We start from the raw sequence: 14399 nt of genomic DNA, 5'->3' as shown, positions 1-14399 counted from the left end.
CCTGGGACAGAGGTGAGCTTTCTTGATGCTCCGCAGGAAATAGAGGTGCTGTTGGGCCTTTTTGATCAGGATGGAGGAGTTCAGGGACCAGGTGAGATCCTCGGAAATATGGACACCGAGGAATTTGAAGCTTGATACATGCTCCACTACAGCTCCGTTGATGTAGATGGGGACGTGAGTGTGGCTCCTAGCATGCCTGAAGTCCACAATGATCTCCTTGGTCTTCTGGGTGTTAAGGGCCAGGTTGTTGTCTACACACCACGTGGCCAGGGGGTGGATCTCGTCCCTGTAGGCCGTCTCGTTGTCCCCTCTGATCAGGCCAACCACCGTGATGTCGTCTGCGAACTTGATTATGGAGTTAGAACCATGTACAGGAATGCAGTCATAGGTGAAAAGGGAGTACAGAAGAGGCTCAGCATACAGCCTTGAGGCACGCCGGTGTTCAGGGTGAGAGTGGAGGAGGAGAGGTTGTCTAACTTAACTGAGTGGGGTCTGTTAGTCAGAAAGTCCAAGGTCCAATTGCAGAGGGATGAGCTGATACCAAGCTTGAATCACACTTCTTGTCCCTCCTTCTCCTCATGCAACCTCCGAGATCTCTGTGCTCCACCAATCCTATCCACGGAAACCCCTGACTTTAATCGCTCCACCACTGGCAGCTATGCCTTGGAAAATAAGAGCAGGAGTAGGCCACTCAGCCCCTCAACTCTGCCCTGCTGTTCAATGTGATCAATCCTGTGCAAAGGTCCTAGTCACATATTTATCGTGAGGGTGCATAAGGCTTTTGTGCAGTTCTGCCAGTGTCAACATGGAGCGGAGAGCGAGTTTGTGAATCTGGTGGGAGCAAAGGATGTTGAGAATGGCGAGGGTGGAGCGATGTGGGAGGGGTGTGGGACAGGTGGCAGAGAAGGAGTGCCGGGGGTGGGTGAGACACACCCAGCCCTGAGACACCAGGCAGGGTCACTGGATTCCAAACAATTGGTTTATTGATCATTACAGGATGTCTCTCTGGTGCTTCCTGCTCCCTCCCCTCTCCCTTCCCCTTTTCCCAACCACGATTCCCCTCTCCCTGCCTCCTTCCCACTCTCAGTCCACAACAGAGACCCAGATCAGAATCAGGTTTATCATCACTCACATCTGTCATGAAATTTGTTCTTTTATTTGCAGCAGCAGTACGGTGCAATACATAAAATTACTACAGTACTGTGCAAAAGTCTTAGACACCTAAGCTGTCTATATGTACCTAAGAATTTCCTCAGTACTGGATCTGAGATCCTAACTTCTGTCTCGAGCCCTCAATCCACCCACTCTTTCACAAACGTATCGCCCTCCACTTCACACACCTGTGAGGGTCCAGAGCCGCTGTGGGCATAGTATTCCAGAGAGGTGCCTCCCTCGGTAGGGGTAGGCAGTCAGCAGCGGGTTGGGAGAGCTGTGCCCAGAGGCAATGGAGGCATAGGTGAAGGAGGCCTCCTTTCTACATCTCACTGTGCCGACAATTGCTTGGACTGAGTATTACAACATAAGACGCAGGAGCAGAATTAGGCCATTCAGCCCATCGAGTCTGCCAGTCCATCATGGGTGATCCCGTATCCCACTCAACCCCATACACCTGCCTTCTCACCATATCCTTTGATGCCCTGACTGATCAGGAAACGATCAGCTTCTGCCTTAAATATACGTATGGACTTGACCACCACAGTCTGTGACAGAGCATTCCACAGATCACTACTCTCTGGTTAAAAAAAAATTCCTCCTTACCTCTGTTCTAAAAGGTCACTTCTCAATTTAAGGCTGTGCCATCTAGTTCTGGATACCCCCACCACAGGAAACATTCTCTCCACATCCACCCTATCTAGTCCTTTCAACATTCAGTAGGCTTCAATGAGATCCTCATGCATTCTTCTAAACTCCAGTGAGTACAGGCTCAAAGCTGCCAGACGCTTCTCGTATGTTAACCCCTTCATTCCCGAATCACCCTCGTTAACCTCCTTTGGACTCTCTACAAAGATAACACATCTTTTCTGAGATATGGAGTCCAAAGTGTTGACAATATTCCAAGTGTGACCTGATTAGTGTCTTATAAAGGCTCAGCATTATCACCTTGCTTTTATGTTCTATTCCTCTTGAAATAAATGCCTTCTCTACCACAGACTCAACCTGTAAAGTAACCTTCTGGGAGTCTTTAACAAGGACTCCCAAGTCCCTCTGCACCTCTGATGTTTGAACCTTCTCCCCATTTAGATACTAATCTGCACTATTGTTCCTTTTACCAAAATGCATTATCATACACTGTATTTCATCTGACACTTTTTTTCCCATTCTCCCAGTTTGTCTAAAGTCCTGCTGCAATCGCATTGCTTCCTCAGAACTACCTACCCCGCCACCTGTCTTTGTATCGTCCAGAAACTTTGTCACAAAGCCATCGATTCCATTATCCAAATCATTAACAAATAATGTGAAAAGTAGTGGTCCCAATACTGACCCCTGAGCAACACCACTAGGCAGACATCCAGAAAAGGCCCCTTTTATTCCCACTCGCTGCCTCCTGCCTGTCAGCCATTCCTCTCTCCATGCCAGTATCCTTCCTGTAACGCCATGGGATTTTATCTTGTTAAGCATCTTCATGTGTCGCACCTTATCAAATGCATTCTGCAAATCCAAGTAAATGACATCAACTGCCTCTCCCGTACAGGGAGAGGTTGGACTGCATTCTCTGCACTGAAGGACGATCTGATAGAGGAATGCAAAATTATCAAGCATCAGCTTTATTCACTAATGCATTTACATGTATTAGGAATTTGCCGTAGTGCGTTACTACGACTGGTAATAAAAAACATTCAACAATTGTGAAACGTTTGTATATAAAAATAAGGTTTACGATGGGTGCTGCCATCTTGAGAGCCGCCTTTTGAGGGTGTCCTCGATGGAGGGGAGTGTTGTCTCTGTGATGGATCTGGATGAGCTTACAACTCTCTACAGCCTCTCTCAATCCTGCACCTTGGAGCCTGGAGACGAGTAGACGCTGCTGCAGAAAGTCAGATGGACCGACAGGTCTGTACAGGAATGGGAAGCCAAATTGAGATGATGTGGCCGCCGGGATATCCTGGCTGTGTCTAACTTAAAAGGTCATCTCTGCTATTTTTGATGTGTGAACGTTAAACCTCTCCAAACCAAAGTACATCCATGAGCTGGTGAGTGAAATCTGGCGTAGTGGAGGGTGTAGCGGCGTGGAGTTCCATTCTTTTGTTCTCCAGCAGGGGGTGGATGGATGGCCAACAGGTTTCACACCGGTTGGTGGGACCCGGTGTCAATTAGGAGACCGCTTCGTCGAGCACCTCCACCCCAGCGGAACTTCCCGGTGGCCAAACGTCTTAATTCCCTTTCCCATTCCCATTTCAACATGTCGGTCCTCTTGTGTCAAGATGAGATCACCTTCAGGGTGAAGGAGCAACACCTTAGATTCTGTCTGGGTAGCCTCCAACCTGATGGCATGAATATCGATTCTCATACTGGATAAAAATCCCCCACTCTTCCTTCTTCTGTTCCCCGTTCTGATCTTTTACCTCTACTTACCGGTCTATCACCTCCTCCTTACCTTTCTCCTATGGTCCACTGTCCTCTCCTATCAGATTCTTTCTCCTCCAACCCTTGACCTCCATTTACTGCCACCTATCACCTTCTCGCTGGCTTGCTTCTCCCCCCACCCCTCCTTTTTAATCTGGCATTTTCTTCCTTCGCCCCCAGTCCTGAAGAAAGGTCTGGGCCCGAAAAGTCGGCTGTTTATTCATTTCCCTAGATGCTGCCTGACCTGCTGAGTTCCTCCGGCGTCTTGCTACAGACTCTGTGTTTAGAGGGGGTGTTATAGATAGAATGAAATGAAAACAAAAGGGAGGGAAATAAAACAAAATAGAATGAAGGCTGGAGTTGTGAGACTGGGCGCCTCAGTAGCTTCGCAGTTAGTGTGACACTATTACAGCTCAGTGTTCCAGAGGTTGGAGCTCAATTCTGGTGCCGGTCCATACGGAGTCTTTGTACGTCCTCCCTGTGGAATGTGTGGGTTTTCCTCAGGTGCTCTGGCTTCCCCCCACAGTCCAAAGACATAGTGGGTTGGTTAATTGTCACAGTCATAGTCATACTTTATTGATCCCGGGGGAAATTGGTTTTTGTTACAGTTACACCTTAAATAATAAATAGTAATAAAACCATAAATAGTTAAATAGTAATATGTAAATTATGCCAGAAAATAAGTCCAGGACCAGCCTATTGGCTCAGGGTGTCTGACCCTCCAAGGGAGGAGTTGTAAAGTTTGATGGCCACAGGCAGGAATGACTTCCTATGATGCTCTGTGTTGCATCTCGGTGGAATGAGTCTCTGGCTGAATGTACTCCTGTGCCCAACCAGTACATTATGTAGTGGATGGGAGACATTGTCCAAGATGGCTTGCAACTTGGACAGCATCCTCTTTTCAGACACCACCGTGAGAGAGTCCAGTTCCATCCCCACAACATCACTGGCCTTACGAACGAGTTTGTTGACTCTGTTGGTGTCTGCTACCCTCAGCCTGCTGCCCCAGCACACAACAGCAAACATGATAGCACTGGCCACCACAGACTCGTAGAACATCCTCAGCATCGTCCGGCAGATGTTAAAGGACCTCAGTCTCCTCAGGAAATAGAGACGGCTCTGACCCTTCTTGTAGACAGCCTCAGTGTTCTTAGACCAGTCCAGTTTATTGTCAATTCGTATCCTCAGGTATTTGTAATCCTCCACCATGTCCACACTGACACCCTGGATGGAAACAGGGGTCACCGGTACCTTAGCTCTCCTCAGGTCTACCACCAGCTCCTTAGTCATTGTAAATTGCCCCATGATTAGTCTGCAGTCAATCGGGTTTGTCAGGGGTTGTTAGGGTGGGGTGGGTGGTTCGAAGGGCCGGAGTGAATTGCAAAATAAATCATCATCATCATTATGTGCCGAGTGGTATGACATCATCATTATGTACCATGCTGTATGACATGGGCAATCATGGTCTATCCATCACCATGATTGACCTTGGCAAATTTTTCTACAGAAGTGGTTTACCATTGTCTTCTTCTGGGCAGTGTCTTTACAAGGCTCAATATCAATACTCTTCAGAGATTGACTGTCCGGTGTCAGTGGTCACATAACCAGGACTTGTGATCTGCACTGGCTGCTCATACGACCACCCACCACCTGCCCCCATGGCTTCACGTGACCCTGATCGGGAGCTAAGCAGGTGCTACACCTTGCCCAAGGGTGACCTGCAGGCTAGCGGAGGGAAGGAGCGCCTTACACCTCCTTTGGTAGAGGCATATCTCCACCCTGCCACCCACGATCAACCAACCAACCGATCAATCAATCAATAAAGAAACAAATACATAAATTCCTGCAGATGCTAGAAATCCGAAATCAAACTGGAGCATGCTCAGCAGGTCAGAGAACTTCACTGGCCTGATCCACTGAGCTCGATAGATCACAGGCACATCCCGCCCCACCGTCAATAATATCCACAGGAGGTCCTGCCTCGAGGGGGCAGCATCCATCACCACCATCCAGGCCAAGCCATCTTCTCAGCTACCATCAAGCAGATGCATAGAAGCCTGGGGCCCCATGCCAGCAGGCTCAAATACAGCACATGAGGGCACGTGTTATCCTGAGAGGCTGGATAAACTTTTTCTCTTTTCTCTGTTGCACCACAGACTGAGGGGAGATCTGATAGAGGTTTACAAGAGTATGGGAGGCATAGGTCGAGCAGAAGGAGTATCGTTTACCCAGAGTAGAAATATCTGAAACCAGAGGGCATGCATTGAAGGTGAGGGGGGTAGGTTCAAGGGGGTTGTGACGGGTAAATGCTTTACTCAGAGAGTGGTAGATGCCCGGGATGTGCTGCCTGGTGTGGTGGAAGAGGCAAATACATCAGAGATGTTTGGATAGGGACATGGATGTGAGGAAGATGGAGGGATATGGACATTGTGTAGCACAGTGCCTTTATTTCCTGCCGAACATCAAGAAAGCTCACCTCTGTCCCAGGATACCGACGGACTTTTACCGTTGTACCATTGAGAGCATACTCACCAACTGCATCTCAGTGTGGTATGGCAATTGTCCCGTATCGGACCGCAAAGCACTCCAGCGTGTGGTGAAAACTGCCCAGCGGATTATCGGCACCCAATTGGCCACCATTGAGAACATCTACCATAAACGCTGCCTAGGCAGGGCGAAAAGCATTATCAAGGATGCATCTCACCCTAACCATGGACTTTTTACTCTCCTCCCATCCGGTAGGCGCTACAGGAGCCTCCGCTCCCGCACCAGCAGGCACAGGAAGAGCTTCTTCCCTGAGGCTGTGACCCTGCTGAACCTCACATCACAGCGCTAAGCAGTATTGCACCCATATTGTACTGTCTCAGTACTTTTATATTTGTGTGCTGTAGCATTTACTTTTTATTCACAGTTATTTTGTAAATAACACTATTCTTTGCATTTCTGGCCAGATGCTAACTGCATTTCATTGGCTTTGTATCTGTACTCGGCACAATGACAATAAAGTTGAATCTAATCTAATCTAATCTAAAAAATTAGTTTTTGTGTGTTTTTTATTGACTTTTTTAGCTGGTTCAGCACAACATTGTGGGCTGAATGGCCTGTTCCTGTTGTTGTACTCTTCTATGTTCGATGTAAAAGTTACTTCCCTTCAACCATTGGGTTCTTGCACTAACCTGCACATCCCTGGTATCTGCACAACTCCATGGTATCCGGGACATTGTTGTGGGATTCGTTGCCAGAGGTAGTTGTGGAGGCCAGGTGGTTGGGTGTATTTAAGGCAGAGGTTGGTAGGTTTTTGATTGGACATGGCATCAAAGGTTATGGGGAGAAGGCTGGGATCTGGGGTTGAGGGAGGAGGATCAACCGTGATTGAATGGCGGAGCAGACTCGATGGGCCAGACGGCCTAATTCTGTTCCTACGTCTTATGGTCTTAAGGTCTTACGGACATCTTCAAGGAGCAGTACCTCAAGAAGGCAACATCCACTATTTAGGATCCCCATCACCCAGGGCATGTCCTGTACCGTCAGGGAGAAGGTACAGGAGCCTGAACACTCAACGGTTCAAAAACAGCTTCTTCCCCTCTGTCACCCGATTTCTGAATGGACAATGAACCCATGAACACTGCCTCACTTTTTAAATATTTTTTGCACTGTTTAAATTTAACTAGTTTATGCTTACTGTAATTTATTCATTTATTTTTTTCTATTATCATGCATTGCGTTGTACTGCTGCCACAAAGTTAACGAATTTCACGACCTATGCCGGTGATATTAAACCTGATTCGGATTCTGACCACCACCTCCGAGGCAGCAGCACTGTGACCACTTTGATCACGTTGCATCGCAGTGGGTTTTGCATTTTGTTCTAACTGTGTTTATTTGATATAATTTTGCATAATTTATGGTTTTCCTCTGATGCCATCGTGAGTGAGTTTCTCATTGCTTTTGTGCATAATTAGATTATGAGAACACTCAGTCCTCTTTTATTGTCATTTAGAAATGCAGACATGCAACAAGAAATGATACAATGTTTCTCCGGAGTGATATCACAGAAAACAGGACAAACAAAAAAATAACACTGACAGAACCACATAATTATAACACATAGTTACAGCAGTGCAAAGCAATACCATAATTTGATGAAGAACAAACCAGGGGCATGGTAAAAATAGTCTCAAAGTCCCCGAGTCGATCGACTCCCGAGTCCCCGATAGCAGGCGGCAAAAGGGAGAAACTCCCTGCCATAAACCTCCAGGGACCGTCAACTTGCCGATGCCTTGGAAGCAGCCGACCACAGCCGACACTGAGTCCATCCGTCTGAAAACTCCGAGCTTCCAACCAGCCTCTCCGATACAGCCTCCCGAGCGCCTTCGACCTCACCCCGGCCACTGAAACACGTAAAGCCGAGGATTTCAGGGCCTCCTGCTCCGGAGATCCGGCGTGAGACTATAGACTTCAAAATTCTAAGTAAATTTTTTTTATCGAAGTACATATATGTCACCATATACAGCCCTGAGATTCATTTTCTTGCGGGCATACTCAATAAATCCATAATAGAATAATAACCATAATAGGATCAGCGAGAGACTGCACCAACCTGGGCGATCAACCAGACAGCAGAAGACAATGAACTGTGATACAAAAAGAAAGCAATCATAGTAAAAAAATAAATAAATATTGAGAAGGTGAGATGAAGAGTCCTTGAAATTGAGGCATCAACGGTTACGGGGAGAAGGCTGGGAACTGGGGTTGGGGAGGAGAGAAAAAAAGGATCAGCCATGATTGGATGGCGGAGCAGACTCGATAGGCCAGATGGCCTAATTCTGCTCCTATGTCTTATGGTCCTACAGAGTCTGTTAGTTGTGGGAACATTTCAATGATGGGTCAACCGATGTTATCCCCTCTGGTTCCTGAGCCTGGTGGTTGAGGGGTAGTAACTGTTCCTGAGCCTGGTGGTGTGAGTCTTGTACCTTCTTCCTGATGCCAGCAATGAGAAGAGAGCATGTGTTGGATCGTGGGGGTCCGTGAGGACGGATGCTGCTTGCTTGTGGCAGTGCTCCTTGCTGATATGCTCACTGGTGTGGAGCGCTTTGCCTGTGATGTTCTGGGCTGTATCCAGGGCATTGTTGGCTTTTCCAGGGCATTGTTGTTTCTGTGCCAGGCTGTCACAAGACAAAGGAGCAGAAGTAGGCCATTCAGCCCATCGAGTCTGTGATGGAACCAGTCAGGGTACACACCACTGTGCATCCCTAGAGTGAACAGTTTGGACAGATAACATCTCCTGGTGTGAATCAAAACTTTCACCTCTACTGACATCTCTAGCTCCTCCTCCGGTTCTGCACTTCACTGACAATCCAGTTCTCGCCAGCCTTGTTTTCCAGGGGCATTCCCGGTTTAATCAGCAATTCTGGGAGTGGAGAGACCATTTCCCTATGGAGATGCCTAGAGTTGGTGCTCCCCCCAGCGGCAGCACTTGGTAATTCCCAGGCTCCATAATAATCCTGCAGAATTCTTCCCCGTTCCCACTAGCTGCTCTGTGAATCAGAGATCTTTCCAACCCGGAAAGGCTCTCCAGGAGTTTCACATCGGAAATAATGGTGTCAGAGAAGGGAATTCTTCTGAACCTAAACATTCAGGATTATTGTAAATGGGTAGTTGATGGTTGGAATGGACTGGATGTGCCAAATGGCCTTTCTTTACTGTACTCCGTGAGTCAAAATCACTGTAAGATACAAGATAAATAGTGCAAAAGACCTCATTTATCTTTTACACTGTTTGATCATTTTGTATCTTTTAACAATTTGTAAGTCTTGCACTGTACTGCGAGTCGGCCGGTGGAGTAGTGGCGTCAGTGAGTGGCCCAGGTTCGAGTCCGGCCGGCTCCTTTGCATGCTTTCCATCCTTGCTGGGTTGAGTGCCGAGCTAGCAGCTCGTAAAAAAAAACAGACAGACGAAATGCTAAAGAAAGGGTAAGGTTACCACCGGATGCTCCACAAGGCGCGGAGAGGAACGACAGCAATTCTACTGCCGCCACAAAACCACACGGTTAGCGTCAGATGTCCGCGGTCATAAACCTGATTCTGATTCTGAACTAGGTTCTGAGAGGGATTCAAAATCTGTGCAGGCAAAAGTTCAAAGTAGATTTTATTATCAGAGTACATATACGTCACCACATACAACCCTGAAATTCATTTTCCTGTGGGCATACTCAGCAAATCTATAGAATAGTAACTGTAAACAGGATCAATGAAAGATCAACCAGAGTGCAGAAGACAGCAAACTATGCAAATGCAAATATAAATAAATAGCAATAGATAACGAGAGCATGAAATAACAAGAGAAAGAATCCTTAAAGTGAGACCATCAGTTGTGGGAACACCAGAATTAGAATGAGTGCAGTTCTCACCTTTTGTTCAAGAGCCTGATGGTTGAGGGGTAGTAACTGTTCCTGAACCTGGTGGTGCGAGTCCTGAGGCTCCTGTACCATCTTCCTGATGGCAGAGAGCATGTCCTGAGCAATGAGGATCTCTGATGATGGAGAAAAGAGCATGGGCTGGGTGCTGACGATGGCAGATGGGATGAGTTAGATTGCCACCTTGGTCAGCACAGACATGGTGGGCCAACTTTGCTGGGGGAACTTGGTGAGTCGAGTGGTAGGGGGTGGGAAGGAACTGTGAACGTTTCGGGTCCAAACCTTACATCAGGACTGAAAGTGGAGCTGGTATAGAGGGGGGAAGAGGTGTGGCAGGGGTCGGTAGGTGATTGGTGGACCGAGGAGAGGTAAGGGATGATGGGCAGAAGTTGCCTCACTGTGGAGGGTGAGGGGTGGACTTGGGTGACAGAGGCAGGGAGGGGTGAAGAGATATAGACAGACGCAAAATCGTCCTTCACCTCCTCGGTCACACACTGTCCTCTGTCTCACCCTTCCCTTCTCCTCTCCACGTCGGCCACCTCCCCTCTGCACCCTCGGACCTGATGCAGGGTAACGACCCAAAAAGTCGTCAGTTCCTCTCCCCTGGCAGATGCTGCTCAACCTACTGATGCCCCCCAGTAGATTGTTTGTTACTCCAGATTCCAGCATCTGCAGTCTCCATCACACTCGTTTGTAATATTCTGTCAACATCTGGATAAGTGACCAAACATCTGGTCAGGAGAATGTAGGGGGATTGGGTCTCTGAAATGGTTAAAGCACTGTGAGTACAGTGTGGGGGATGTCTATATGTGTCTCTAAGTGTAATTACTTTGAATACATTACAGTGAAATGGAAATTTTGTTCTTTTTCATTCTAATTATATTCTTATCTGAAGAAATTGTGCATAATTAGGTGTTTAATTTTTGGTTTCCTTCTGAATGCTACAGAAATGATGCAATATGCATGCATTGCAACTGCAAGGAAGTTTTTCACTGCAGTTGTGCATACATCTACTTATGCGCATAACATTAAACTTGACTTTGATCAGAATGAAAGTGGAGAAGTGTAGGACAAAGGGAATGTCTGCGATAGGACAGGTCGAGACAGCATGACGGCAATAGGGGTGGTTATTTGCCAATATGGCCAAGCCCGTGTCCCGTGTGGGTGCAATCTCCGGGGGGGACGTGTCTAACGGCGGGTCCGCTTGTCTCTGTGCTTCCCTCCTGCAGGCGAAGCTGATCGTCCCCAACAGCACGGCCGGGCTGATCATCGGCAAGGGCGGCGCAACCGTGAAGGCCGTGATGGAGCAGTCAGGCGCCTGGGTGCAGCTGTCGCAGAAGCCGGAAGGCATCAACCTGCAGGAGAGGGTGGTGACGGTGAGCGGCGAGGCAGAGCAGAACCGCAAGGCGGTGGAGCTGATGGTGCAGAAGATCCAGGAGGACCCGCAGAGCGGCAGCTGCCTCAACATCAGCTACGCCAACATCTCGGGCCCGGTGGCCAACTCCAACCCCACCGGCTCGCCCTACGCCAACTCGGCCGAGGTCCTGCCGGCCGCGGCCTCGGCGGCGGGGCTACTGGGCCACGCCAACCTGGCTGGCGTGGCCGGCTTCACCGCCGGGCTGTCGGGCTTCACCGGCAACGACCTGCTGGCCATCAGCTCGGCCCTCAACACCTTGGCCAGCTACGGCTACAATACCAACTCCCTGGGGCTGGGCCTCAACCCGGCCACGGCCACCGGTGTGCTGGCGGCCGTGGCGGCCAGCGCCAACCCCGCCGCCGCCGCCGCCGCCAACCTGCTGGCCTCGTATGCCAACGAAGCCTCAGCCGGCACCAACGCCCCGGCGGGCTCGGTGGGCTCCTTCTCGCTGGGCTCGCTGGCTGCCGCCTCGGCCGCTAGCAACGGGTACTTCAGCGCCGCCTCGCCGCTGGCTGCCGGCTCCATCCTGGCGGCGGAGAAGCTGAGCGAGGGCTCCAAGGACGTGGTGGAGATCGCCGTGCCCGAGAACCTGGTGGGCGCCATTTTGGGCAAGGGCGGCAAGACGCTGGTAGAGTACCAGGAGTTGACTGGCGCCCGCATCCAGATCTCCAAAAAGGGCGAGTTTATCCCGGGCACGAGGAACCGCAAGGTCACCATCACCGGATCAGCGGCCGCCACACAAGCCGCTCAGTATTTAATCAGCCAAAGGATCACCTACGAGCAAGGAGTGCGCGCTGCCAACCTCCAGAAAGTTGGGTAACCAGGAGCAGGAGCTGAAAGACAGGTGTCCGCTTTTTTAAACAGAAACTGAACGGAGCTTATATAGTACTTGATCTAATTAAAACGTCTTGTATTAATATATTATATGAAGCGTCAGAGATCTGTGTATATGTAAATAATGTTTACTGCGTTTCCATTGGAGACCATGTCTTCAGTTGATTTGGGTTTCCTTCTCTCCCGCCCTCCCTGTTCCTCCCTGGCCGTTGCCTCTACACTCACCTATTTCCCCGTCCTCTTCCCCCACCCCTTTTCATCCACCCTCCCCCTCCCCCCCCGTCCCCACCTCCCTGGCTCTCTGCTCCATCCCGACCCCCCCACCAGCCCTACACTCTCCGCCCTCTCGCTAGCCGCCAGCCTCCTCCACTCCCTCCTAATGCTGGCCTCCTCCCTCTTATTCCAACCCCCCCTTCTCCCCGGCCGCCGCCTATGTCTCCTGCCCCCACCCTCCCTCATCTTCTTTCCTCTTCCACTTCCCTAATCCTCCCTCTCGCACCGTCCTCCTTCTCCTAGCCTTTGTTCTTCCAACTCTCCTTTCCCCTCCCACTCCCTCATCTCCCCTTCCTCTTTCCTCACTCTCCCTCCTTTTCCCTTCCCTTCCTTATCCTCCCCTCTTCCCTCACCCTCCCTGTTCTTCCCTCCTCCCCCTCCCTTTTCCCTTCCTTATCCCCTTATTCTCCCTCCTATTGCTCTAACCTCACTCATGCCCTAGTCTTCTCCCCCTCTCTACCGCCCCCCCACCTTTCCTCTCCCTTTTCCCTCCCCTCCCTCTCCTTCCCCCTTCTCCTCTTTTCCTCTCCGTTAGCCCTTTCCTTCCATTCTCCCGTCTCCGATGATTCCCTGCCCTGAATCTCCTGTTCAATGTGCCATCGTCTCTTCTCTCTTCACTGCTTCCTCCCCCACCCCCCCGCCTCCTCCTCTTTCTCTCCCTCCCTCATGGAGCTGCGTGTTCATCACGTTTCCAGACTTGAATAAGCGCCGTCCTCGTTCGCACACAGTGCAGAGGGTTGGGAGCTAACATATCAACACCACCCCTTCCATCCAAACCTCATCCCAACCCCCTCTACAATTCCCATTCCCTCCTCGAGGGGTGACACCTCCACCCACTTGCGGCTTGCCATGTGATGCCCCTCTCCAATGCCCCCTCGCAAACTTGCCTGCGACCGGCTGCTCGATCCTCCCTTCCCATCGGCCCAGCGAACAGATTCATCTGCCTTCACCCACTCGAGATGTTCGAACGCCAGCTGATTTTGCCACTAATCAATCTACGTGTTTTATCAAAACGTATATGTATAAAAAAAATGGATGTATAAACTCGAGAGTTTGCATTCCCAGAGGTTTCCAGCTTGATCTTTAAGCCTAGAGACTCCGAGGTGTTGTTGGAGGGTTTGCAGCTCTACCTCTGTCCCCAGCTAATGTGAACACAGGAGTGATTGTCCAAGCTTAAAGTTCAGTGCCATCACCTCAGACTCTCTCTCTCTCTCTCTCTCTCTCTCTCTCTCTCTCTCTCTCTCTCTCTCTCTCTCCCCTCCCCCCACCTCTCTCCCTCTCTCTGGGACTCCCCTTCCTGCCTTCCTGAATGACCATTGCAGATCCCCCCCAAATTCCAGAACATCTCTCGTTACTCCCATGCCGACCACTGGTACAGACTTGCTTGCAGCTAGGAGACTGCAGCTCTCCAGGAGAGCAAGAAGAGGCAACACACACACACACACACACACACACACACACACACGCACGGACACACAAAATGCTGGAGGAACTCAGCAGGCCGGGCAGCATCTGTGGAAAAGAGTGAACAGTCAACGTTTCGGGCCGGGACCCTTCAGAAGGATCTCAGCCCGAAACGTCAACTGTACTCTTTTTTTTCTCCCCCATAGATGCTGCCCGGCCTGCTGAGTTCCTCCAGCATTCTCTGTGTGTTGCTTGGATTTCCAGCACCCACAGATTTTCTCATTTGCAAGAAGAAGCAGCTACCTTTAACACACCGAGAGCATGTTAGATACCGTTCTGCCACTTCCCTCCTTGAAAGAGTTGCTTCGTTTGACACCCACCCCCTCCCTCCTAGCCCTCTGACTGAACGAAAGCAATCGAAGGAGAAACTAGCCCTCCCGGGGAGAAGTGAGAATGTGGAGCCCATTCCAACAGGGAATGCGAGAGGCAAAC

The 14399-nt window shown here is 49.9% G+C and overlaps 1 protein-coding gene across 2 annotated transcripts in view; it reads left to right on the top strand.

The window, feature by feature from the left end:
• nova2 (NOVA alternative splicing regulator 2) overlaps positions 1–14016 on the top strand; it is a 281551-nt gene extending 267535 nt beyond the window's left edge. For both annotated transcript variants that reach the window (XM_063059945.1, XM_063059944.1), the window contains exon 4: positions 11209–14016. In XM_063059945.1, coding sequence (XP_062916015.1) covers positions 11209–12216 — 1008 coding nt within the window. In that variant the 3' untranslated portion in view covers positions 12217–14016. The remainder of the gene's footprint in view (positions 1–11208) is intronic.
• The last annotated feature ends 383 nt before the right edge of the window (positions 14017–14399 follow it).

Source organism: Mobula hypostoma, chromosome 10 (assembly GCF_963921235.1).
Source record: "Mobula hypostoma chromosome 10, sMobHyp1.1, whole genome shotgun sequence".
Taxonomy (NCBI): domain Eukaryota; kingdom Metazoa; phylum Chordata; class Chondrichthyes; order Myliobatiformes; family Myliobatidae; genus Mobula; species Mobula hypostoma.
The sequence above is the reverse complement of the archived record's forward strand: the minus strand, read 5'-3'. Positions and strand labels throughout refer to the sequence as shown.